The 25,943-nt window shown below is 40.2% G+C and overlaps 1 protein-coding gene across 2 annotated transcripts; it reads left to right on the top strand.

Moving 5' to 3' along the window:
* Positions 1–1,412: 1,412 nt before the first annotated feature.
* On the top strand, positions 1,413–25,327 carry ticrr (TopBP1-interacting, checkpoint, and replication regulator). Of its 2 annotated transcripts, none has more exons than XM_062063319.1 (22): positions 1,413–2,348; positions 9,405–9,636; positions 10,896–11,128; positions 11,218–11,455; positions 11,575–11,713; positions 13,003–13,127; positions 13,209–13,412; positions 15,774–15,919; positions 16,022–16,122; positions 16,198–16,291; positions 16,399–16,481; positions 17,342–17,572; positions 17,649–17,736; positions 17,850–17,922; positions 19,649–19,780; positions 19,872–19,962; positions 20,069–20,127; positions 20,204–20,463; positions 20,648–22,616; positions 22,778–22,906; positions 24,824–24,955; positions 25,039–25,327. In XM_062063319.1, exons 1-21 carry the CDS (start codon positions 1,710–1,712, stop codon positions 24,931–24,933), a joined length of 5,376 nt encoding a protein of 1,791 aa, XP_061919303.1. In that variant the 5' UTR covers positions 1,413–1,709; the 3' UTR covers positions 24,934–24,955; positions 25,039–25,327. The 2 variants fall into 2 exon arrangements, with proteins under 2 accessions (XP_061919303.1, XP_061919302.1); XM_062063318.1 differs by having other exon boundaries at positions 15,774–15,940.
* The last annotated feature ends 616 nt before the right edge of the window (positions 25,328–25,943 follow it).

Here is a 25,943-nt window from a genome sequence, read left to right as displayed (position 1 = left end):
GTCGTGTTGATGAGACGATTTCGTTCACCAACGTCTTGTGTCCATGTTTGTAAGCACCGGTGTCAAACTCAAGGCCCAGGGGCCACGTCTGGCCCGCAAAAGCTTGGACATAATACAGTCAATACAGCTCTTTCCTTTTTTTTACTAAAAGTGTTTGTTCCTTCATTTTTTACCGAAAAAACGGAGTGCTGTCAAATATATGTGAGTTAACTCATGCGATTATTCCCAAAAATAAACTGCAAGCAGATAAGTGCATTTTTGTCAAAATATTGGGGTCTTTTCTTGAGTTAAATTATACAAGCAAGTAATAAATTAAGTTAATCATGAATAGTCTGATTAGAAAATGTAATCATTTTAAAGCAGTAAAAAAAAAAACATATACTGCATGCAATTGCATATTTTAAAGTTTAATATTATTTCATCATGGAACAAATATACTATACTATACTCTAAAAATATTTTGTTACAATAAAAATGAATATTTAAATATCTGCTCGGCTCATTTCAAAGCAAGCTATCCTTAAAATTGTAAGGTGTAAAAAATTAAATTAGATTGAAAAACTTGCAGCTCATTCGTCAGAATTTTTTAAGTAAAAAAAAAACCGTGGTGTCATTTTTCAATTTACAGTGATACGCAGTAAAAACAACAACTGTATATTAAAACCAGTAGTACCGTTTTTTGCATTTACTGTAATATATATTTTTTAAATAAAATAATTTACAGTAAAATTCAGGCGACTGCCCTACTTTTTTTTTAAGTGAATGAAATGAATTAAATAAGTTTATTTCGGTCTTATAATCAACCATTAACCATTGTGTGTGACCAGTTTAACAGTACAGATTATAAATATTTAACAATCATACACATTTACACACAAAAATAAAATAAAAAGAATGACCGAAAAAGGAATACACTGAAGCCAAAGCTTATATTTGCCTATCCTATACCTCCACTGAAAATAAGATTGCCTGGAACATCAACGTTAAAAAAATAAATAAATGGGATGAAAGTAATTGTTACTATATTTTATAATTTTCAAAGTAAAGTAAGTAAAATATACCGATTAAAAAAAAAGTGAATCCTAATACATTTATATTCATATATTATTCACTGTTACAAACAGGGGAGCCATAACTGCAATGTGGCCCTCAATAAATACGAGTTTGACACTGAGCGTCTTTTGTTACGTCACACGGTGCTGTATTTAAAAGTTAAATGCGGAAGGTGCCTGTGGCTATAAGCCCCGCCTCTACGTGTCGTCATTTGTGACACTTGACTGACGGCCGATTCAACCAACCGTGATAAGGCAAAGCCCCACAATCAAATCCTTACGTAGCAAGCACGCCACATCTGGACCAATGAGGATGTTTCTGTGAAGGGTGTTGACCAATCACCTGAAAGAAGGCGGGGCTTCGTTGGAGGAGCGCGAACGGTCAAGAGGTGGCGACGACGAGAAAATGGCGACTGCCGAGTAATTTGGGACAAAATGTTGTGCTGTGCTTTGAGACGTTTACGTGGCAGTAACTTAAACGCGGACGTGGCTAGTGTCTACGTAATTCGCTGTGTGTCAAACGTTTGAACCAATAATGGAAGAAAATGTATCGCTACTACGAGCTAGCTAGCTAGCATGAAGTTTGTGTCGCTGATGTTATTTGTTGTCAATGGCGCACATGTTTGAATTGACATTCCGTTGAAGACGATTGCCGCCATGGCTTCACACAACCTGGTGTTTGTCGTCGATGTGGATGATCGAGATCGTCTGGACGTCCTGAAACGTGGGATTCTACAGATACTGCTGCACTACGGATACAAGCACGGGTTTGACAAAGTGCGCTGGGGCTACAAGTTCTTCCAAAGCAAGACGGGGCGATCCGCCAGCCTCAAAGCGAGGGGCTCGGACTTTAAGGAGCTTTGCCACAAAACATTCCAGGACTTCGAGGTAGAATTCGACGAGAAAGAAAAGTCCCGCACCCCGCAGCGGAAGCAGCCTTGCAGCCGGTCCGCTTCGGTGCAATCCGCACTGAAGGAAATCCTGCTGGACTTCCAGTGGGACCGACCGGACATCACCTCTCCCACCAAGCTGTCCCTCCGGCCCAGGAAGGCGAGCCGGGCTTCTGGCAAGCCCGCACATTCCCAGGAGGACGACCTTTCGAGCCACGGGAGGAATGAAGTGTTTATTGTGTCCGAGTGCCCACGGAGCTGGACACAACTGGCGGACTTTCTCTCCGCGGAACACCTTGACATACATTCGGACTTGTCCGAGAACATTCTGTCCAAAGCTGTCCATGACATGCTGGCTCAAAAGCACGTCGTCTTGCACTGGCTTGACAGCTCCTCGCGTGTCCAGGTAGGCTTTTTGTCCATTTTTTTAAATAGCGCAGGTGAGCTGCTGACTGGTGCCTGGAGAAAACCAACACACGCACCATGAGATGCCCGAACAACGATTGGATTGATTGATTGATTGAAACTTTTATTAGTAGATTGCAAAGGAAGAGAATACATTATATGAAACAGTACAGTACATATTCCGTACAATTGACCACTAAATGGTAACACCCGAATAAGTTTTCCAACTTGTTTAAGTCGGGGTCCACGTTAATCAATTCATGGTACAAATATATACTATCATCATAACACAGTCATCACACAAGTTAATCATCAGAGTATATACATTGAATTATTTACAATCCGGGGGGTGGGATGAGGAGGGTTTGATATCAGCACTTCAGTCATCAACAATTGCATCATCAGAGAAATGGGCATTGAAACAGTGTAGGTCTGACTTGGTAGGATATGTACAGCGAGCAGAGAACATAGTGAGTTCAGATAGCATAGGAACAAGTATATACCTTAGAAATACATTTGATTATTTACATTTGGTTATTTACAACACACGCACCATGATATGCCCGAACAACGACTGGATTGATTGAAACTTTTATTAGTAGATTGCAAAGGAAGAGAATACATTATATGAAACAGTACAGTACATATTCCGTACAATTGACCACTAAACGGTAATACCCGAATAAGTTTTCCAACTTGTTTAAGTCGGGGTCCACGTTAATTAATTCATGGTACAAATATATACTAACAGCATAATACAGTCATCATACAAGTTAACCATCGGTTCTCCCGAAAAATCTAGAGTCACAATAACCTGCTCAGTGGACTTGTGGTTAGATTGATTGGGACTTTTATTAGTAGATTGCACAGTTCGGTACATATTCTGTACAATTGACCACTAAATGGTAACACCCGAATAAGTTTTTCAACTTGTTTAAGTCGGGGTCCACGTAAATCAATTCATGGTACAAATATATACTGTCATCATAAATCATAATACAGTCATCACACAAGTTAATCATCAGAGTATATACCGGTACATTGAATTATTTACAATCCGGGGGATGGGATGAGGAGGGTTTGGTTGATATCAGCACTTCAGTCATCAACAATTGTATCAGAGAAATGGACATTGAAACAGTGTAGGTCTGACTTGGTAGGATATGTACAGCGAGCAGAGAACAGTGAGTTCAGATAGCATAAGAACAAGTATATACTTTAGAAATACATTTTATTATTTACATTTGGTTATTTACAATCCGGGGAGGTGGGATGTGGAGGGGAGAGGGTGTTAGTCAAGGGTTGAAGTTGCCTGGAGGTGTTGTTTTAGTGCGGTTTTGAAGGAGGATAGAGATGCACTTTCTTTTACACCTGTTGGGAGTGCATCTTTCCTGGTGATAATGTCACCCACTTTAATAGTGAAGTCATTGACTTTCTTAAGGTTGATGTGGGACCCAAATAGGATGGTAACACTCGAATAAGTTTTCCTACTTGTGTAAGTCGGGGTCCACGTTAATCAATTCATGGTACAAATATATACTATCAGCATAATACAGTCATACAAGTTAACCATCGGTTCTCCCGAAAAATCTTGAGTCACAAATACCTGCTCAGTGGCCTTGTGAACCTGCTCAGTGGCCTTGTGGTTAGATTGATTGATTGATTGATTGATTGATTGATTGGGACTTTTATTAGTAGATTGCACAGTACAGTACATATTCCGTACAATTGACCACTAAATGGTAACACCCGAATAAGTTTTCCAACTTGTTTAAGTCGGGGTCCACGTTAATCAATTTATGGTACAAATATATACTATCAGCATAATACAGTCATACAAGTTAACCATCGGTTCTCCCGAAAAATCTTGAGTCACAATAACCTGCTCAGTGGCCTTGTGAACCTGCTCAGTGGCCTTGTGAACCTGCTCAGTGGCCTTGTGGTTAGATTGATTGATTGATTGGGACTTTTATTAGTAGATTTCACAGTTCAGTACATATTCCGTACAATTGACCACTAAATAGTAACACCCGAATAAGTTTTTCAACTTGTTTAAAGGCCTACTGAAACCCACTACTACCGACCACGCAGTCTGATAGTTTATATATCAATGATGAAATCTTAACATTATAACACATGCCAATACGGCCGGGTTAACTTATAAAGTGACATTTTAAATTTGCCGCTAAACTTCCGGTTCGAAACGCCTCTGAGGATGACGTATGCGTGTGACGTAGCCCGGCGAACACGGGTATGCCTTCCACATTGAAGCCGATATGAAAAAGCTCTGTTTTCATTTCATAATTCCACAGTATTCTGGACATCTGTGTTCGTGAATCTGTTTCAATCATGTTCATTGCATTATGGAGAAGGAAGCCAAGCAAGCAAAGAAGAAAGTTGTCGGTGCGAAATGGACGTATTTTTCGAACGTAGTCAGCCACAACAGTACACAGCCGGCGCTTCTTTGTTTACATTCCCGAAAGATGCAGTCAAGATGGAAGAACTCGGATAACAGAGACTCTAACCAGGAGGACTTTTGATTTGGATACACAGACGCCTGTAGGGAACTGGGACAACACAGACTCTTACCAGGATTACTTTGATTTGGATGACAAAGACGCAGACGTGCTACTGTGAGTATGCAGCTTTGGCTTTTTTTTGCGTATGTACGTAACTTTTTTAAAATATATAAGCTTTATGAACCTTGGGTTAGGTGAACGGTCTTTTGGGCTGAGTGATTGTGTGTGTTGATCATGTGTTTGAATTGTATTGGCGTGTTCTATGGAGCTAGGAGCTAGCAGAGGAGCTAGGAGCTAGCATAACACGTACCGTACCGTAAGTGCGCGTCACGTACGTAACTTTTTAAAAATATATAAGCTTTATGAACCTTGGGTTAGGTGAACGGTCTTTTGGGCTGAGTGATTGTGTGTGTTGATCAAGTGTTTGAATTGTATTGGCGTGTTCTATGGAGCTAGGAGCTAGCAGAGGAGCTAGGAGCTAGCATAACAAACACGCAGGTGTTATTATGCAGGATTAATTTGTGGCATATTAAATATAAGCCTGGTTGTGTTGTGGCTAATAGAGTATATATATGTCTTGTGTTTATTTACTGTTGTAGTCATTCCCAGCTGAATATCAGGTACCGTGAGTATGCAGCCTTGGCTGCTAAACATTCGATAACTTGACCGTATGTGCGCGTCACGTACGTAACTTTTTAAAAATATATAAGCTTTATGAACCTTGGGTTAGGTAAACGGTCTTTTGGGCTGAGTGATTGTGTGTGTTGATCAGGTGTTTGAATTGTATTGGCGTGTTCTATGGAGCTAGGAGCTAGCAGAGGAGCTAGGAGCTAGCATAACAAACACGCAGGTGTTTTTATGCAGGATTAATTTGTGGCATATTAAATATAAGCCTGGTTGTGTTGTGGCTAATAGAGTATATATATGTCTTGTGTTTATTTACTGTTGTAGTCATTCCCAGCTGAATATCAGGTCACCCCCGGGTCTCACAGCATCTTCCCTATCTGAATAGCTTCAACTCCCCACTAGTCCTTCACTTGCACTTTACTCATCCACAAATCTTTCATCCTCGCTCAAATTAATGGGGAAATTGTCGCTTTCTCGGTCCGAATCTCTCTCACTTCATGCGGCCATCATTGTAAACAATAGGGAACTTTGCGTATATGTTCAACTGACTACGTCACGCTACTTCCGGTAGGGGCAAGCCTTTTTTTTATCAGATACCAAAAGTTGCAATCTTTATCGTCGTTGTTCTATACTAAATCCTTTCAGCAAAAATATGGCAATATCGCGAAATGATCAAGTATGACACATAGAATAGATCTGCTATCCCCGTTTAAATAAAAAAAATTCATTTCAGTAGGCCTTTAAGTCGGGGTCCACGTAAATCAATTCATGGTACAAATATATACTGTCATCATAATACAGTCATCACACAAGTTAATCATCAGAGTATATACCGGTACATTGAATTATTTACAATCCGGGGGGTGGGATGAGGAGGGTTTGGTTGATATCAGCACTTCAGTCATCAACAATTGTATCAGAGAAATGGACATTGAAACAGTGTAGGTCTGACTTGGTAGGATATGTACAGCGAGCAGAGAACATAGTGAGTTCAGATAGCATAAAAACAAGTATATACATTAGAAATACAATTTATTATTTACATTTGGTTATTTACAATCCGGGGAGGTGGGATGTGGAGGGGGGAGGGTGTTAGTCAAGGGTTGAAGTTGCCTGGAGGTGTTGTTTTAGTGCGGTTTTGAAGGAGGATAGAGATGCACTTTCTTTTACACCTGTTGGGAGTGCATTCCGTATTGATGTGGCATAGAAGGAGAATGAGTTAAAGGCCTACTGAAATGAGATTTTCTTATTTAAATATAGATATAGCAGATCCATTCTATGTGTCATACTTGATCATTTCACGATATTGCCATATTTTTGCTGAAAGGATTTAGTAGAGAACATCGACGATAAAGTTCGCAACTTTTGGTCGCTGATAAAAAAGCCTTGCCTGTACCGGAAGTAGCGTGACGTCACAGGTTGTGGAGCTCCTCACATCTGCACATTGTTTACAATCATGGCCACAAGCAGCGAGAGCGATTTGGACCGAGAAAGCGACGATTTCCCCATTAATTTGAGCGAGGATGAAAGATTTGTGGATGAGGAAAGTGAGAGTGAAGGACTAGAGGGCAGTGGAAGCGATTCAGATAGGGAAGATGTTGTGAGAGGCGGGTGAGACCTGGTATTCAGCTGGGAATGACTAAAACAGTAAATAAACACAAGACATATATATACTCTATTAGCCACAACACAACCAGGCTTATATTTAATATGCCACAAATTAATCCCGCATAACAAACACCTCCCCCCTCCCGTCCATATAACCCGCCAATACAAATAAAACACCCGCACAACACACTCAATCCCACAGCCCAAAGTACCGTTCACCTCCGCAAAGTTCATACAGCACATATATTTCCCCAAAGTTACATACGTGACATGCACATAGCGGCACGCACGTACGGGCAAGCGATCAAATGTTTGGAAGCCGCAGCTGCATACTCACGGTACCGCGTATCCAACTCAAAGTCCTCCTGGTAAGAGTCTCTGTTGTCCCATCTCCACAAGCATGCGTATGCAACTCAAAGTCCTCCTGGTAAGAGTCTCTGTTGTCCCATCTCCACAAGCATGCGTATGCAACTCAAAGTCCTCCTGGTAAGAGTCTCTGTTGTCCCAGTTATCCACAGGCCAATGGTAAAGCTTGACTGTCATCGTTCGGGAATGTAAACAATGAAACACCGGCTACAACGTAGCCGCTACGTGTTTGTTTTGCTGCAGCCGGCCGCTAATACACCGCTTCCCACTTACAGCTTTCTTCTTTGCTGTCTTCATTGTTCATTAAACAAATTGCAAAAGATTCACCAACACAGATGTCCAGAATACTGTAAAATTTTTGTGGTTAGTGTCCGGCCGAGTCATACCAAAGACTATAAAAATGGGGCTCATTACCTCCCTGCTTGGCACTCAGCATCAAGGGTTGGAAATTATTCCCAGGCGCGGCCACCACTGCTTCTCACTGATCCCCTCACCTCTCAGGGGGTGGAACAAGGGGATGGGTCAAATGCAGAGGACAAATTTCACCACACCTAGTGTGTGTGTGTGACAATCATTGGTACTTTTAACTTTAGAGTCACAATAACTTGCAATCTAATTTGTAAATCGAGGTGGGGGAAATAATCGATTTTCAGATGCATGGGATTTAGCGATTAGGAGTGACAAATTGTTTGGTAAACATTTAGCATGTTCTATATGTTATAGTTATTTGAATGACTCTTACCATAATATGTTACATTAACATACCAGGCACGTTCTCAGTTGGTTATTTATGCGTCATATTACGTACACTTATTCAGCCTGTTGTTCACTATTCTTTATTTATTTTAAATTGCCTTTCAAATGTCTATTCTTGGTGTTGGGTTTTATCAAATAAATTTCCCCCAAAAATGCGACTTATACTCCAGTGCGACTTATATTTGTTTTTTTCCTTCTTTATTAGGCATTTTCGGCCGGTGCGACTTATACTCCGTAGCGACTTATACTCCGAAAAATACGGTAATCCTTGTGTATTAGCAAAAGTCACAAAAACAAGTACAAATGTATCCATACACACCGGATACAAAATGAGCTTAGCACATTTGAATGTTATCCACATTATTCACATCCATATTCTGTTTGAGGCTTGCAAGCCATAATTGCCTTCCTTTTTAGACAATCACTCTGTCTGCACACTGTTTTTCACTACTTTGTGCAGATACAGTACTACTGTAGATGTTTTTTATCAATTTGCTCAATTCTGACAGCCAAAAAAAACATTACCAAAGTTAACCATTTAGCTTTAGCAGAGATGCTAACTGTCTTTTTCACAGACAATATATTGTGCTTTCCTCTACCATTGCTGATGTTGAGGTTACATGACAACACTTGACATGAAGCACACTGCACCTTATGCAAGAAAACACTTCTATGGCAAATCTGAAAATTGGCTGTTATGATGTTTACTAATATTTTTTCCAATTAGTTTACACTAGAGAAGCTCCTGGTGTATTTAGTTAGTTTAACCATTTTGTTTTCCAACATGAACGAGCAGTGAATGAATTCATATAATTACAATTCATTGTCGACCTCTGATTTGACTTTTTTGTATTTTTTGTCCGTATGGATGTGAAATGGTCTTAAATTATTTTCAAAATGGTCTTAAATAGTCTTAAGTCTTAAATTTTACATGTTGAAACCTGCAGAGACCCTGAAGAAAGTATATTGTGTCTTTTCATTATAGTTATTTTTTGAGTAGAACTTTGTTAAAAGATTTCAGAGTCTATAAATGGTATGATCACTTTTAACACTCCAGCGATAAAAATAACTGATAATTTTGGTCACAGTAACCGTGACATGAAAGTTTTGTATCATTCCATCGTCACTTTTGTCAAATAAATCCACTGATGGACATCTGCAATGTCCTTACCTCAATACAGAACATGCAATGTGAGGACCAGCTTGGCTCTGACAAGCTCTCTCAGGTCTTGGCAAAGGTTGGTGGCAAAGTTATCCCGATGGTGGCCCTGTTGAACCTTTACACCGCTCAGAAGACACCCCTCGGGATCGAGAGCTTGCCGTTCCGGTCCACTCTTGAATACCTGCTGTCGTCTGAAAGCCAACACAGCCTTGCTTTTCCTGTCACACGGGGCATTCTGCGGCTCGACCAAGGTTGTTTTTTTATATATATTTTATTTGTTATATTTAATGTTCGGATTAAATAGTTCCATCAAGTTATGCAGAATAAAATGCAAACTTTCAAACCTTTACCTCGCAATGCCATCCACATGTAAAAAGTGAAAAAAGTATAACGTGGACAAGATCGAGATTAGTGCTGCACGATTTTGAGTAAAAACCTAAATGCTTTTTTTCTCCAAAATTGCGATTTCATTTGCAATTTTTTTATTGTATACATATAAATGCATACAACTGAAAATAATGAGTGAAGAAAGACATGTTCCTTTAGACTGTCAATCAACATTCTTGTGTCAAGGTCTCTCACATAAGAACAATATGCAATAATTTACTTTAAAAAAATATTTTGCTCAATGCAGACATCTTTTGTCAACATTTTGCTCTTAAACTAAAGAAATCAATAAAAACCACAGTGTTTATAATGTAATCGTGATATATAATTATAATGCAAGTAACCATTTAAAAGAATATCAAATTAGATGCCACTACTGTAGAATTGTTTACCATTGTAGTGTAATTACAAGGTAAATAACTTTATCCTAAGTACATAAACAAAATTAAATTGACTAATTTCTGTAAGCAATAATGTAACTTACTGTAAATAAATATTGAATATCTTAAAGTGCATTTTTTTTCCAGTTGGAAAAACTAGGTCGAATAGTGGATTTTTTATATTTTGCTATCACGTGATTACAGCTTTCTTGCTCGTTGGTCTGTGTTGATGGGCTCATATGGCCCATCCGAATTAAAGTGGAAATATTCCCAGATATTTGGCTTTGACATCATAATTTTTCTTTGTTACTTTACGGAACCTCTCACTGGCAAGTCGCAAGGCTGTCTGTCCTCCTTGTGTGCCTCAAGCTGGCAGTCTTGCGCTCCGCCCACCGAGCCAAAGATTGTGGATTACTGAGAAGAGGGCTCACTGCGTTCAGTTAATCCTACTGTTAAATAAACTTGCTGAGAGCAATGTACAGCGTGAGACGTCTTTCTCCGTTTTAAGCGAGAGACAAAATCACTCGACAATTTTGATTGGCAAACGTGGCTGTCCCTCGAATGCTGGTGACGGCGGAGAGAAAAAACCCTCAGCCTCTTGTGGTTACGTTATCGCACTAATTAAAACCTCGATGTTGGTTCGACGTAGATAAATCGTGCAGCTCTAATCTAAATACAAATGAAGTGTGCATTGAACATAAAGAATCCCTGTGGTGTTCACCTGTAAGTCTCCTCTCCCTCAGGTGGCGTTGCACAGAGCTGTGCTATCACTTTAGAGCCAATGTCCTGGAGACAAGGCGGCCAACCTGAGGGTGTGGAAGTGAGTCTGAAGGGTGTGCTGCATGGCTGGGATGCCTCTTCACTGTCGGGCACCTCCACAGAGTCGTGGCTGCTTCAGTGCTCCCACGTGAGCGAACCAGAAGCTCCTTCCTTCCTTCACGTCCTAATGGAGCTGTTTGCTCATTCACTGCCCATGGTGACACATCTAAATACAACTTTCAATAACGTGTAATCTGCTTTTTTTGTAGTTAACCTATTTTAAATTCTGCTTATTTTTCCTCCCAGTATGCGGAGGTGAGCATCAGCGGCCTGTCGTCCTCAGCTGTTCTCTCGCCGTTGTCCCATGTTTCAGCTCTGCTCACCGTCATCCATCCCACGATTGCTCAGCACCTTCAGCCTCGCACCACTGAGCGCATATCTGCCTCCACCACAGCAGGAACCTCTGCTGATCTACCAGGAGTAGTGAGCAGTGTCTTAGGCGTCGTATACGACATGATGGAGCAGGGTGGTGACAACGCTGATGGTAAGGACAAAACCTCTTTTCCATTGCTGGCTTAATTTATACATTTGAAAAAATATTTAAGAAATAGTAAACATTCTGCTGACTTTTTCATGTCTGCATGTTTGCGTTTGTCCTCTTAGATCCGCCAAATGATCACACTGTTCCAGAGTGGGCCCAGCAGGAGCTCAGTCATCGCCCGATGACAGTCGGATTTTTGGAGACATGGTTTCCTCATTCAGATCACTCGGGAGTCACTTCCAATTTAATGGAGTCATTGAGGTACACACATTATTACTGCAAGCGTATAAAATGAAAGGTTTAAAAAGTTTCCCAATGATACATTGATAGGCTTACATTGTAGTATGCAGTGTTGGCCCTGGTGCTGTACAGCTTCCATCAGTGTTTTTTATCCATAGGGCCAGGGCCTATTTTTGGGCCGTTAACTAGGTTTTTGGCAACTATAGGGTTGTCAAAAAAAATTGGTTTCTCAATGGTGGTCCATTGAGATATGTCAATATCAAAGAAGCAGAAGAAGTCTTGAGCTAAGGTCATAAAGACGTTTTTTAAGCGCAAAGTTTATGACTAAAGTGGTGAAGCTGTATTTTAACTTGCGCTTACATTTTATTGACAATTTATTTAAGAAACATATTACTAGGGCTGTCAAAATTAACAAGTTGCCAAATGGGAAACGTTTTCTGAGTTCTTTGCATGCATATTATAGAATTTTACATTACATTTTTAATGATAATGTCAGTAATTTATCATAAAAAACATTCTGTGGTACATTACTTGGGACGTGTCAAAAAGACAGCCAAAAAGGTTGGTTAATGAGAATAAATCTAAATGTAAAATATAGTGTTGAAATGCAACCAATTGCAGGAAATTGTCTTTTGGGGCTTGTGTGGCAGCACTTTGTGTCGATAAAAATTGTATTTTTTTTTCGTCAGTTTTCCTCTTTTTTTTTTTCTAAAAAGGGTGCTCACATGCCTGAACTTACCGATTTTTGTGCAAATAAATGACATGCATTCAAGTAAAATGTTTAAAAAATATTCCTGGATGACATTTTTTACAATAAAATAGAATTTGTGTACAAATATTGGTCTTTTTTTAAGCAAATTTTGATTATACAAGCAAGTGATCACCTGTGATTAAAAATGTATTAATCCAAACTCCAAAATGTGATGAATCTGATTGAAAATGTAATAATTTGGCAGTCATAATTATTATTAATTTACTTGTGTATTTATTTTAGCAATAATTGTATGTAAATGTATTTTTCATCGTTTTATGAGTCCATTCTTTTGCCGTATATTTGATTAATATTTATTTTTGTATTCAGCCTGACCTAATAATATTTGTGGTTAACACAAATCCATTCATATGATTTCACAGAGTTTATCCTCTTAAACTGTGACTAGGTTATATATAATTATTGAATGCGATTAAAATCAAGACAAAGACTACCAACTCAGTGTTAATATTTGAGTTAGGCCCAGGCCCCCCTGTAGTGGAGAAGCTTTGACCCTTGGTCAAAAAGTTTAAAACCCCTGGCTTACATTCCTTGACAGGTCATTCTACGCAGTGCCTGACCAAAGAGAAGAAGAGGATTTTCTCTGCCAAACAGAGCTGACCAATGACCTAGCAGAACTGTACCAGACGTCAGAGGGAGCAGACAAGAAGAGGGGCAAAAAACGTATGAAATCAAATAAGAAAACCAGTTAATACAGTATACTACTGAGAAATCTCAACTCGTCAACTTGTTTTCCCCTTGCAGGAGGCACCCAGCGCACACCTGTGAAGCAGAAGATGAAAACCATGAGTCGCTCCTTGCAGATGCTGAATGTGGCGCGGCTCAATGTAAAGGCCCAGAAGAGCCAGGCTGATGCAGAGCCGATGGGGCCGGAGGACAAAGGGGCTGAGCGACCGTCAAAGAGGCGCTCAAACGACAAAACAAGAGCTGGAGCAGCCAACGTCATCAGTTAGTATCACTGTCACTGTCATCACAAGAACGTCTCCCATTCATTGTGTGTTCAATAGGGAAGCCTGATAAATATCGGACAGATAATTATTGAGCAGATATGAAGAATTATGGCGTCTTACTAGTAAATCTAATAACATTATAAAATAGCTGCGACAAACGATAAAAAAATGCTCCGATGGTGCGATGTTACCCGTTCTGCGCTGCGGGTAGTTTAGGGTGAGCAAATCAAGCACTCCTTTTCTCCTACTTTAAACGACATGTCGTAAACTTCCCGTGAGCTTATTCTAATCAAACCTGGCGTTGATTCGTGTAAGACTGGTTCCCAGGTTGGAGTTGTGATGTAATACAGTAGTACCTCAACTTACAAGCACAATTTGTTCCATAACCGAGCTCATAACTCGAAACTTTTAAATAAATACTGTTTGAAAATCAATAGAATAAAATGTAATAGAAGCTACTGTTTTTTTAAAATTATTATTTATAAATAATGTCTTCATATTGTACAGCATTTATCTTAGAGACCGGACTGATGCGGTCTTCTTTGTGCTGCTTCTCCATCCAGTGTTGCTAAATCCACTTATTGTTAGCAACTCGTTTTCATAGTTGCTTGTCTCTCTTTTGAGATCTGACAACACTGTCTCTGTCGTTAACAATGCAAGCTAGGACATCGTTTTATTATGTTGCGCACTGATCTCTGAGTGACGAACCAGACAGGATACAGTTGACATTTGCACAAGACCCAATGAGCAAGGCTACTGCTCGCTTGTCCCAGTTTGTAGAGTCTGGCAGAAAGAGCAAACTAAAACACGAACCATTCGGCAGCTCCTTTATATTTTCTTGTATTAATGTCCACTTTGTGGCGGAAGCTGAGTTCTGCTAAGTGCAGACTGACGGTGCTACGTTCGCACCACCTTGCCGAGTATGGCACCAAGTAACGGTTTATTTTTCTGATTTGGTGGGTGTCGTCCTTTTCACTCACGTTCTCAGTTCCGCTGGTCGGAGAGCAGAATTGTGTCTAATTGAATGTAAACTGTGAGGGACATTGCACAGACCAGTCTAGCTCGCTCCAGTACAAGCTACTTTTCTTCTGTTGTCCCCAGCTAAAGGCAAAGTGACTGCAGGTTAAAAGTGCATTTTATATATGGAATAACAAAATCAACTTAATGAATGGCAAGAAAAGAAACACATGCTGAAGCACTAAGAAGTGGTGACCATGTAATGAACTGCGAAAATGGGTTGTGACATAAGGGTCTGTGCCTCTCCAAAAATGGCTGCGCTCCATGTGTACTGTTCTGCTGAGGAAGTGACGACCACAAAAATGGCTGCGCCCTAAGGATTACAACGGCACAATGAATAAATTAAGCTTTCTACGCCTAGACATGGTTCACACACAGTTGCATATTTGGCTCAATCTAAAAGTTTGCAGCCGGCAGAAGGTATGCTCGTAACTCTAATTACTTGTAAATTAAGGTACCACTTTGTTACAGATAATTAAAGGAAACACATCCTATAAATTTCAGATAAGACACATCATCGTATAGTATTTGTATTTAGCAGTAGGATAACTTGGATAACTAGAATTTTCAATCCTAGTAGGAATTGCGTGTGAATGCCCTATGCGTGCAAGCTGCTGGACCGCCGATACACGTGAGCGGAACCAAAATGCTTGAATGTCATGTTGGGTGGAGTGTGTGGATGTTAAAACTGTTTGAATCGGTTGAGAAATGTGGGATATGGAGAGGTTGGTATATTGCCCTTTCATTTTCAATGGGGGGGGATTCCTGGTATTTCCGGGTAATTAGGAAATTTTTGGAACCGGGAAACATGCTGGTTTGTATGTCCAGGGTGAGTGGAGTGTGGTTGGTAAAACGGTTCAAATCTGAGAAATGTTGGATATGCAGTAGATTGTATAATGCCCAAATCGGGAGAAAATTCCAGGAAAATCTGGAATTTTGGGAAAGGGAAAACATGTTTTGCGTTGTATATATCGGAAAGTAGTGTGGGTGGATGGTTGAAAGGTCGGATTCGGGTTTAACATCGCTGCAAAATTTTGAGAATTTATTGTAGAACTATGCCCTAAATATGTCCATTCATTTGAATGTGAATTTCCTGGAATTTGGTAATTTCAGGAAAACCGTGAATTTAAATAAATATTGATCCGAGCACAATTGTCATAGATGATATGAATGGGTTTGGTGTTAGAATTTTTGTAATCGGTTGAAAAATGTTGACACAACAGTTAAGAAAGGGGTATTTTGGAATTTCGGGAAAATAATAAGATTATTTTTTTGGTGTAGAATCTTATATGTGTGAATGCTTGGGCATTCACACTTATCAAGTTGTGTCTTCCTCTGTCAGCCTTCACCAGTGAAGCCGAGTTGCTGTGTCATCTGAAATCCACCTATGAGAAGACCATGGCGGAGCAAGACTTTTCTCTTCCCGCTGGTGTTCAGCAGCTTCTGACTGCTGTGAAAATGTTCCTCACGGAAGGGTCCGAGCTGCAGGTGAAACACAATTTGTTAAACGTAAGAATAGATGTGAACAGCTTGACAACAATCAGAAAAAATGACATTTGCATGTGTAAAATCATGTGTTTTACTTCACAGGTCAAGACCCTGCAGTTCTTCCAGCAGCACCTTCTGAAGACTGGCAGATCCATCAGGCTGTCACATGGCTCCACCTCTAATGTTGAGAGCAAAGTCAGAGAGTAAGTGTCTGATGTGTGCTTCATCCTTTTGATGTACAGTACAGTAAGTACAGTAATACACCTTGTGTCCAATAGGTGCCAGCTCCAGGCATGGCTGAGGTTGGAGTTATGCAGACTTTTCTCCTCAGAACAGGCTGATGACCTGGATTTTGAACAGATGGCTGAAGAGGTAGGATGCCCTCGATTGAGTGAAATGTCTACAACCGCAACTGTTTTTATCAATCCATTTATTGACTTCTGGTTTTCTTTCTCCATTTAAACCATTGGGTTGTTAAGGTGGCGGAAATGCTGAGAATTATATCCCTATCAAAAGACCCTGTGAGTCTCGCAAGGTTTCTTCAAGATGAAGTCCTTCCAGTGTAAGTGTTTTAGTCCAACAGTCTTGTCATGTTTTACCTATTTAGTAGGTAGTAGTAGTAAATCTATTCGATTTCGAATCGCGATTCCTCACGTTGTGCGATTCAGAATCGATTCTCATTTTGAAAAAATCGATTTATTTTATTTTATTTTTTTATTTATTTAAAAAAAAAAAAAATTGTAATTAATCAATCCAACAAAACAATACACAGCAATACCATAACAATGCAATCCAATTCCAAAACCAAACCTGACACTCAACACTCAGAACTGCAATAAACAGAGCAATTGAGAGGAGACACAAACACGACACAGAACAAACCAAAAGTAGTGAAACAAAAATGAATATTATCAACAACAGTATCAATATTAGTTACCATTTCAACATAGCAGTGATTAAAATCCCTCATTGACATTATCATTAGACATTTATAAGAAAAAGAACAATAGTGTCACAGTGTGTCCAATATTTTCACAAAGATAAAATAAGTCATATTTTTGGTTCATTTAATAGTTAAAACAAATGTACATTATTGCAATCAGTTGATAAAACGTTGTCCTTTACAATTATAAAAACTTTTTACAAAAATCTACTACTCTCTGCTTGCATGTCAGCAGACTGGGGTAGATCCTGCTGAAATCCTATGTATTGAATGAATAGAGAATCGTTTTGAATTGGGAAAAAAATCGTTTTTGAATCGAGAATCGTGTTGAATTGAAAAAAAATCGATATTGAATCGAATCGTGGGACACCCAAAGATTCACAGCACTACTATTTAGCAATAAATTCAAAAGCTAGATTTTATTGCAAAGGCAAAGCTTTTTTTGATCTAGCTATTTTAACTAAAATCTCTCATGGCAGGTTCCTGACAGCCATCCCAAGGGTCCTGGCAGACATTTACCACAGCTTAGGCACGCAGCTCCCTGAGGCTTTAGTGGCCGTTCTTCCGACAGACTTCTTCAGTGACGAGTCAGTGGCGAAGGACAGTGTTTCTCCTTCAGCATCCTCGTCCTCGCTTGCCGCACACAGTTTGCTTTCAAACGATAGCGATCGCCTGCATGACTTGCGAGATCGCTCAGCGAAAAAACGGAGGTGAGAGGCGGAGGAGCTGCATGTTCTATTATTGGTGGGTTTTTGCAGGTGTTGAATATCTGTGAATCATTTCCAGGAGTGGAATGCTGACCCGTCATCGCAGTATGACAGAATCTTCACAGAGTCTCCGCCAAATAGAGATGCCCAAAAAGACAACACGAACTGTGAGATTAACCTTGACAATTAATCGTCAATAATTTATTTGTAATTTCTGTATTAATCCATTGTTCATGTTTTTAATTGCCAATGTCACATCCATTTATTTTGTCCTCATTAGTCCAAGTCAAAAGTCTGTGTCGCTTCAGAGAAAGCAGTTGCGGTACCTCAACCTCAGAAACGGGAAACACATGGTACAGTATGCTTTTTGGTGTAGATAAGTCTTACCTGTGTGAAGTTGGCCCCCTTATCAATGCAAATATTGACTTATACAGTCCCTGAAAAAAGTCTTGTCGCTTGGGTACAAGTTGATCTTAAGTGCCCCTCAAATATATATCTAATCGTTTTACAATAAAATGCTCTTCAATCCCTACAGCTTTTGAAATAATGTTTTGTAGCCAAAGAAAACTGCTGAAAAGCATTCTAACATTCACAGCAGTTTTTGCAAGGACAAAAGTCTTGTTGCCATTTCATATCCCAATCCTAGATTACAGCCGCACTTCTGATCATAATTGATCAATCAATTAGTGGGTCTATATAAAAAGAATCCCAGCACACCAGACCTTCACATCAACTGCCACTTGACCGCTGACAACATGCCTAAGATTCAAACTGAGACCAAAGTACTGATTATCAAGAGGCTGAAGACCATATCCCCTGCTGAGGTGGCTGACACCCTCAATGTGTCTCAGCGTCAAGTTCAAAGAATAAGAAAGAGATTTGAAGAGACTGGAGATGTTTTTGACAAGCCCAGGTCCGGCAGACCCCTCAAGACAACCGCTTGGACGGACCATTTGTTGGCTCAAAAACCCAGGCCAGCCTTTTTTCCACGGCAGCAGAGCTCTAAGCCTGGTTACCTCAAGTCCCTGTGTCAACTAGAACAGTTTGTGGAATTCTCTCTCCAAATGACCTCCATGGTCGAATCGATGCCCAGAAACCAGTCTTAAACAAAAAGCAATTTAAAAAATGTGTGGCTTTTGCCAAGGTCCACCACCTGCTAAAAGGATGGACCCTGGAAAAGTGGTAGAAGGTGAAATTCTAGGATGAATCTTCAGTTGAATTACTTCAGTTGCCGCAAATATTGCAGGAGACCTACTTGAGCCCGCACGGACTCGAGATTCACCTAGAAAACAGTTAAGTTTGGTGGTGGAAAATCCTGGTCTGGGGTTACACCCAGTATGGAAGTATGTGAGAGATTTGCAGGGCAGAAGGCAATATCAATAGCCTAAAATATCAAGAAGTGTTAGCTCCTTCTTATGTCCCCAACCACAAAAGGGGGCACATTTTGAAGCAGGATGGTGCTTGATCGCATACTCCCATCCCTACATCAAAGTTCCTCAAGGTGAAGATTAAGGTGCTCTAGGAATGGCCAGACATGCAAGCATTGAAGACGAAATCAAAGAATCTTGATGAACTCTGGGAGACGACTGCTTTCTTTGCTATTTCTGATGACTTCATTAATAAATTGTATGAATCATTGTTGAACCGCATGGCTGCAGTCCTTCAAGCTCATGGAAGTCATACAAGATATTAAATATGGATTTCACACCACCACTACTTAATTCACTGACGTTATGCAACATTTTTGTAACTGAAGGAAATTTGTTAAATTTCCACATTACTCCCTGTAGATGACAAAACTTTTGTCTTGCCACGAAATCTAAACTTTCTGTTTTCATTAAATGATTAATCTTTCTTCAGTGAAAGAAATTTATTTCATTATATTAAACATGATTTGGGAGGGGTTTAGCTTTCATATGAGCCATTTCTGAAACCAACAGGTTAATTAAAAGTCAGTGTTATAAGCTGTTGTTTCTACAAAATGGATAAGTGACAATACTTTCTTCAGGGACTGTATATGATTCTCAAACTGAAATAAAAGTTTCACTGTCCTCAACACAAACTCTGATTTGTTGCCAGAAGTTACCAAGGTGAGAAGAAACCTCTTCAACCAAGAGATGGTGTCTCCATCCAAGAAGGCTAAACTCCCAAGGAGCCGGTCTGTGTCGTCTGTGGAAGGACTGAAACGCAAACGATCAGATGAGTCTGAAGGTAAAATCTGGACCACGAAGCAATTAATGCATTTTCTGAACAAAACGGCTCCTTATTTTTAGTGTGTCACTGTTCATTTTTTCTTTTTCAGAGAGGCACAGACTCATAACAAACAAAGTAAGTGACACACCCCTCCACAAGCAAGTGTCCAACAGGCTCCTTTATCGACAAAAAGTTGGACGGTATGTGTCATCAAGCAAAGTAGCATATTTGGCTGAAAGCTTTTTGTTATTTAACAATCCAGCAATTTTCACTTGCACATTTGAAAATATTTTTTTCTGTATGTAGAAGCTCTGCGCCAAGTGAGGAGTGCATTGTGGAGGAGTCACCAGTAAAACCAGCAGAAGGTTTGTGATTACCTTTCCCTTTTGTTGTTTTCAGTGGATCTTAGACAATAAACATTAAACTTTGTCTTTGTGGCAGAACTCAGAAGGAGCCCGAGGATACAGAAGTTTGCTCGGAGACACTCCTTTTATTCAAGTTCCCACCCTCGTTCCCGCAACCTGGAGAGGGCGCTCTCTGCCTCCCAGCTTCCGCTCAGTGAAGACGTTAACGTGAAAAAAGTACGGTCTCCTATGAGGCTTCTTTTTGGGGCAGCTGAGTCTCCCTGTCGTCCTTCTACCTCTGCGGAAGAGCCCAGGAACACCAGATCTCGGCTGTCCACAGACTCCAGTGTCTTTGAGGTAAGTCCATTTATTTATGCAGCAAATTAGAATGCTCTACCGGTGTCAGATATTGCATCAAGCAAAGAGGTTGTTAAATTAGCTTTTGGTTTTTTTACATGTGATGTGTTTTCTTAACTCTCTAAAACTGTTTTATGAAAGGTATGGATAATAATATTCTACACTGATGTCTTATTCTGTGTAGAGTCCTGTTAAGACACCAGAAAAAAGCACCAGAGCCCTTTGTTGGAGAACTCCTGGCACCCCAGGAACTTGTACAACTCCACCTTCATCCAAGGTGCACCTATTTGAGAGTCCTACTGGACAACATGGAATGACCCTGAGAGGCAGGTCCTTTACGTCTCCTGCTAGTAGAACATTTGTTGGAGAGACACCCCCAAAGCAAAGTCCTCTACAGAGTCCACTTAAGGGCATTCTCAGGACACCTGTCAAGACTTTGGAATGTACCTCTTCCTCTGGATTACATTTGGTTTCCAAGACTCCCAAAAAGAGTGTCACTTGGTCTCCATCGCCAAGAAAATCTCTTGTGCCAGAGGATGCTGTCACGTTCAAGGTGCCTGACTCTCCTCGCATTGCATCTCGTGGTTCACCCAGATTGTTGTTCAACAGTTCATTTAAAAGCCCTAACGAAAATGAGACTTTCAAGACCCCTGAGAAGACTCAGCATGGAGCACTTAATTTGTCTTGTCAAGTAAACCTTCTCAGGGATTCACCAAGTAACATTATGCTACAGGAAAGGGACACTAAATCCTCTGAAAGTGTCCAAAATGTTAAACTAGGGGTGGTGCCTTCAGAAATTTCTCCATGTCAAAAAAACTTGTCTACGAATGCTACTAGAAGTCAAACCAAGACACCAAGCCCCATTCATCAAATGGTCACTCGCTCTGGACGAACACCAGGTAAAAGTCCAAGCATTACGTCTACGTGTAAGCGAGCATTAGAATCTTCATTGGACAGTTCAGATGTGTCTCCAGCAAAGTCTCTGACACTTGATAAAACCCCCAGTAAAAACTCAAGATCGCAGTCAGGTGACAGCTTTACCTCAGCACAAGATACCAACAACCCCCCATCCACCTCAAAACTGGAATGCAACGTGCAGTCAAAAGAGAAAAAAACGAAGTGTTTGCAAACGTCCCAAAGTGAGCAGAGTTCTCAGTCTGATTCACAAAGCAACGCCACCACTGACGACAGCATGGACATAGTGGACGCGTCAGTCGTAAAGACGCAATTTAGCGGAGGCCTCAAAATGAAAATAACCTTTTCCCGCAAGCCTTCAAAGTCCAGTCAAGACTCAGAGTCAGAAATGCCATCTCCAAAAGGACATTTACAGGCACAAGGTACACCTGGTCGCAGCTATGGCTTCAGGCAGACTCCCGACCGCCAGCAGCGGGAGGCGGCTGCTCGTTTGGGCTACGCTAATGACCTCCCTAGGTTCTCAACGCCTAGGGGGCCGTCCAGGCAGAGGCAACAGAAAGGCACGGGTACACCAAAATCTGCTTCCTATCAAGTAGAAATGGAAATGCAGACATCTGGACTTCCCAAACTCAAATTCCGTTGCAGTGACTCTATGAACGCGGGCGATTTGGTGACTGATAACCGTCCTCAACTAGGAGCTCAGAGCCCTTCAGTCAGCGTTAAACCTTCACTGCTGGAGAGCCCATTGGCATTGCACCCCAAACACAAAGATGCTGGTTGTGTCTCGCCATCTCTCTGTACCCACGTCACGCCAGCTAAAAGCGGTGTGGTTCAGACTTACATCTGCCAGTCCTACACCCCGACACGCCATCCTGCGGGGACCATGCAACCCATTGCGACTGCAGATACCTTCTCCTTGTCCCCGTCCCCTCAGAGTGTCGGAAAGGTGACCCCGGAAAACCTGAACAGTTGGCCCCGGAGGAAGAGAGCCAAAGACAAAGGTGTTGGAGGCAAAGAGCGTTGCCAGAAAGGGGAGCCACTGCTGGAAGAGCTGCTAGAAGAGGCCGAACTCGGAGTGAGCAGGCTGTCGGACATGGATGAAGCTGATGAGCCCGGCCACACGGCGAGCTCAGAACAAGCATTTCCTCGGTCTTCTGTAGAGGACAGAATGGCAGCTTATCCTCTAAGGGCTGAAGAAGAAATGATGTGGGCAGCTGCAAGTGAAGATGTCGAGTCAAGTAAGCTACACGTTTTTAAAACATTAAATTGCAAAAATTATGTTGGTTTGCTTAACAATTCATCATTCTAATGAATGATTTTCTTTGATAAGTTGAGAGAAATGTTGGCTGATAGTCATGTATTCACCATTGTCTGTTCTGTGTTTACGACATTTCCACAGCATCGACCCCTACCAGCTCAAACGCAAGGAAGCCAGTGACAGCGAGTGGGATTTTTGCCCTCACTCAGTCGCCACTGCTCTTCAAGGGCAAACCAGGTTCTTCAAGCAACAGATCACCACACTGTCAAGGTACGACTTCTCTGGTCAAGTTAGCCCTGATACAACTTGGGATGGGTACATTTGAATTGTTACTGTACCTATTCCCTGGGTATCGGTACTCAACGATGCCAATTTTTAACCTGTTTGAAGTTTGCTCCTCTTATCAATGCAAATATTAAAATAACACTGCCTTTTGTCTGCTGGTTTGTGCTATTAGTTTTGAAGTTTTCTTTTTTCTTTTCTTTTTTTTAAACATTTGTTCATTTTCACACACTTCCAATTGACATAAGTTGCTAAACATGCATCAAATGCTGTTTTCCCCCTGACAAGTGAAATTGGAATAGAAAATAAACAAAACAAAAAAGTAAGAAATCACAGACCAATGTCAACATAAAACCACAGACAGCTGCTTTCCTGAACGATTAGCAACCCACAAGCACACAAAAGGCTCATCAACCACTCACATTTCAATTGTGTCATCAGTCAGGGTTAATTTGGAGATCATTCCCTTATACAGTACCTATTTCCGAAAGGCACCCCACAGTTCTTAAAACTTGGCAGAACAACCATTCAATATCAGCCTTATCTTCTCCAGTTTGAGTACTACATACAGAATATCTTTAATCCATCGGGAGGGGCAAGGAGGCGCTGTTGCCTTCCAATTTAACACAACGAGTCTTCTAGCCAACAAAGTAGGGAATGCTACAAGATTCTTTTTGGATTTGATAAGGATAGACGACTGGGGTGCCACCCCAAATAGTCCACATAGAGGATTCGGTTTAATCCTTTTGCCAATGAACACAGACAATGTTAAAAAATGTTGTCCTGTTCAAGGATGGGCAGAGCCAAACCATATGTAATAAATTAACACAGATATGCCATCGTATATTTTCGCTAATCAAACCTTAGTATAATAAGTGCAATGTGTTAGCATGCATTGAATAAGGCTGTGTCTGGCACAAATGGAAGACTCTACTTAAGACTTCTGTTCAGCTAGACTCAGTCTAATACCCGACTTAATTGAAGTCAGACACTGTAGGCATAAAAGAAAAAAGTTATTCTAAAAAAACATTTTCTGACTAGCGACGTCATCCAGACCCCACCCCCACCTTGTCAAAATCTCCCCAAACTTGTCCCATTCATTTGTGCTACGCTTGTGCTGCAAAATTATTTTCTGTTATAGTTTTTATGTTAGCTATTGCAGGTTTTATGTTATGAACGTGTTATTCTTCATGCCAGCCCCCCCTTTGTAAAAATCTCCCCAAACTTGTTCCAACCGTTTGTGCTACAAAAATGAAACTATTATAGTTTTGATGTTAATGTGTTATTCATAACCAACCTCCTCACCTTTTCGAAATCTCCCCAAATGTTTGCTGCACATTTTTTTGTTTTGTTAGTTTGATAAAAAAAACATTTGGGACAACTTTGGGGAGATTTTGACAAGGTGGGGGTGGCTAGTTATGAATAAAATAGCACAATGATAATTAGACAAAAAAAAAATTAAGCTCAAAGGAAAAATCTGAAAATGTATTTTAGAATAACTTAAAACCTGTACCAGCATAAACAAATGACAGTGTTATTTGTAATCAGGGGGGCTTACTTCACGCAGGTCATTTACCATACTTTTCATCAAGGTGTCTTTATTGACAAAGCTTCTTTTTTTAACACATAATTTTTTGCATTTGAATTTCTGAATTTTTTACATCAAATTCTAATAATTTCATTGAATAAAAAAATGTGTGCACAAAATGCACTTTTTTTTTTTGAAAGTTTGCACATCATTCACAGTTCTTATGCAAGACAAGAACACTTTCTTTTGGGTTTTTTATGCCTTCTAAATAGTAAATAAATGCGATCCAGTATCCGCTTCAATGAGTTTTCAACTCGTGGCATCCACTATGTTGCCGCTTTATTCTAACCCCCAACTTGACGCGCTTACTGTTGCAGACGAAATAGCGGCCGAGAGGAGGATAGAAGTCGACACGGAGCTGTCTCCCTTCAACCGGCCCATCAGACTGTCGAAACGGAGCTACAGCAGGAAGAGACTCATTCACTGAGACCCCCAGCAAAGCACTAGAGGTGAAACTCTTCAGTTCTTTGTCCATTTGCCTCTTTAATGTTGCCTCTTCTCATTTTGTTCTTTATTTTGTTTTCATCTCCAGGAGTTTTTTTATTTGAAGGAATATTAAAATGGCCCAGTCACCTCTGCATTGACCGTCTACTTTTCAAAAGTGTACTTACAGAATGTGTCTTCCTAAAGCTAAAAATGTGGTTTTATTTGTAAATACTGTCATTTAATCTGTCAGTTCTGAGCCCTATTTTGTGTACTATAAGTTTATTTATTAGTTTTGTTTTTCAAATCATAAAAAACAATTTTAAGTCAAAGGGAATCAAGGTTTTATTCAAATGTAAATATTTTGCTGATTATCTTGTAAATAAATTAGTTTTCATAATGAATTTACGGATTTTTTTTTTCTTTGATGAACATGTAATATGGTAATATGATTTTGTTTACTACAACTCATTTTGAATGTCAGTGGTTGCCATGCAACAAGATGATTCAGGGCAGGTAAAATAAATTGGCTTATTCACACAAATACATGAGGATGAATTAAGAGTTGCGTAAATTTTCTACAAAAAATTGGCGTACGTTCAATTCCAGAAAACGGCGTATGCAAGATAACAAATCAGATGGTGGGCGCATGCATTGATCGAAGCACATTTCTTTGTTACGTCCCAATCAGCGTGGAATTGATCGCTGATGTTTTCTGCCCAGGCTACGCCCTCTTATAAATAAGCAAATCGTATTAATAGAAACAAATGAGAAATAAGTGGTAATACATCAGGAAGAAGGTGGATGAGGCCAAAGCAGATGAGGCGACCAGGGATAAAGTCAGGGATTCCCCTACATGTAAACGATCGTGGCGCCACGCCACAGCAAGATAACTGCCGTCACACCATCAAAATATATATATATATTTTTTTCTTTACATGAAATTTAGGTGATGTATTGTATGAATAGATATACCCTATATACCGTATTTTCCGGACTATAAGTCGTTTTTTT

This window comes from Entelurus aequoreus, linkage group LG11 (genome assembly GCF_033978785.1).
Source record: "Entelurus aequoreus isolate RoL-2023_Sb linkage group LG11, RoL_Eaeq_v1.1, whole genome shotgun sequence".
NCBI classification, from domain to species: Eukaryota; Metazoa; Chordata; class Actinopteri; order Syngnathiformes; family Syngnathidae; genus Entelurus; species Entelurus aequoreus.
Note: the sequence above shows the minus strand (reverse complement) of the source record. Positions and strands in the feature narration are given on the sequence as shown.

Excerpts from the sequence above, each read along its gene's own strand:
- ticrr (XM_062063318.1), top strand. The coding sequence starts at position 1,710 with ATGGCTTCACACAACCTGGTGTTTGTCGTCGATGTGGATGATCGAGAT. Across the intron at positions 9,637-10,895 it reads CATTCTGCGGCTCGACCAAG|GTGGCGTTGCACAGAGCTGT; the intron begins GTTGTTTTTTTA and ends CCTCTCCCTCAG. Across the intron at positions 16,123-16,197 it reads GTTGAGAGCAAAGTCAGAGA|GTGCCAGCTCCAGGCATGGC; the intron begins GTAAGTGTCTGA and ends TGTGTCCAATAG.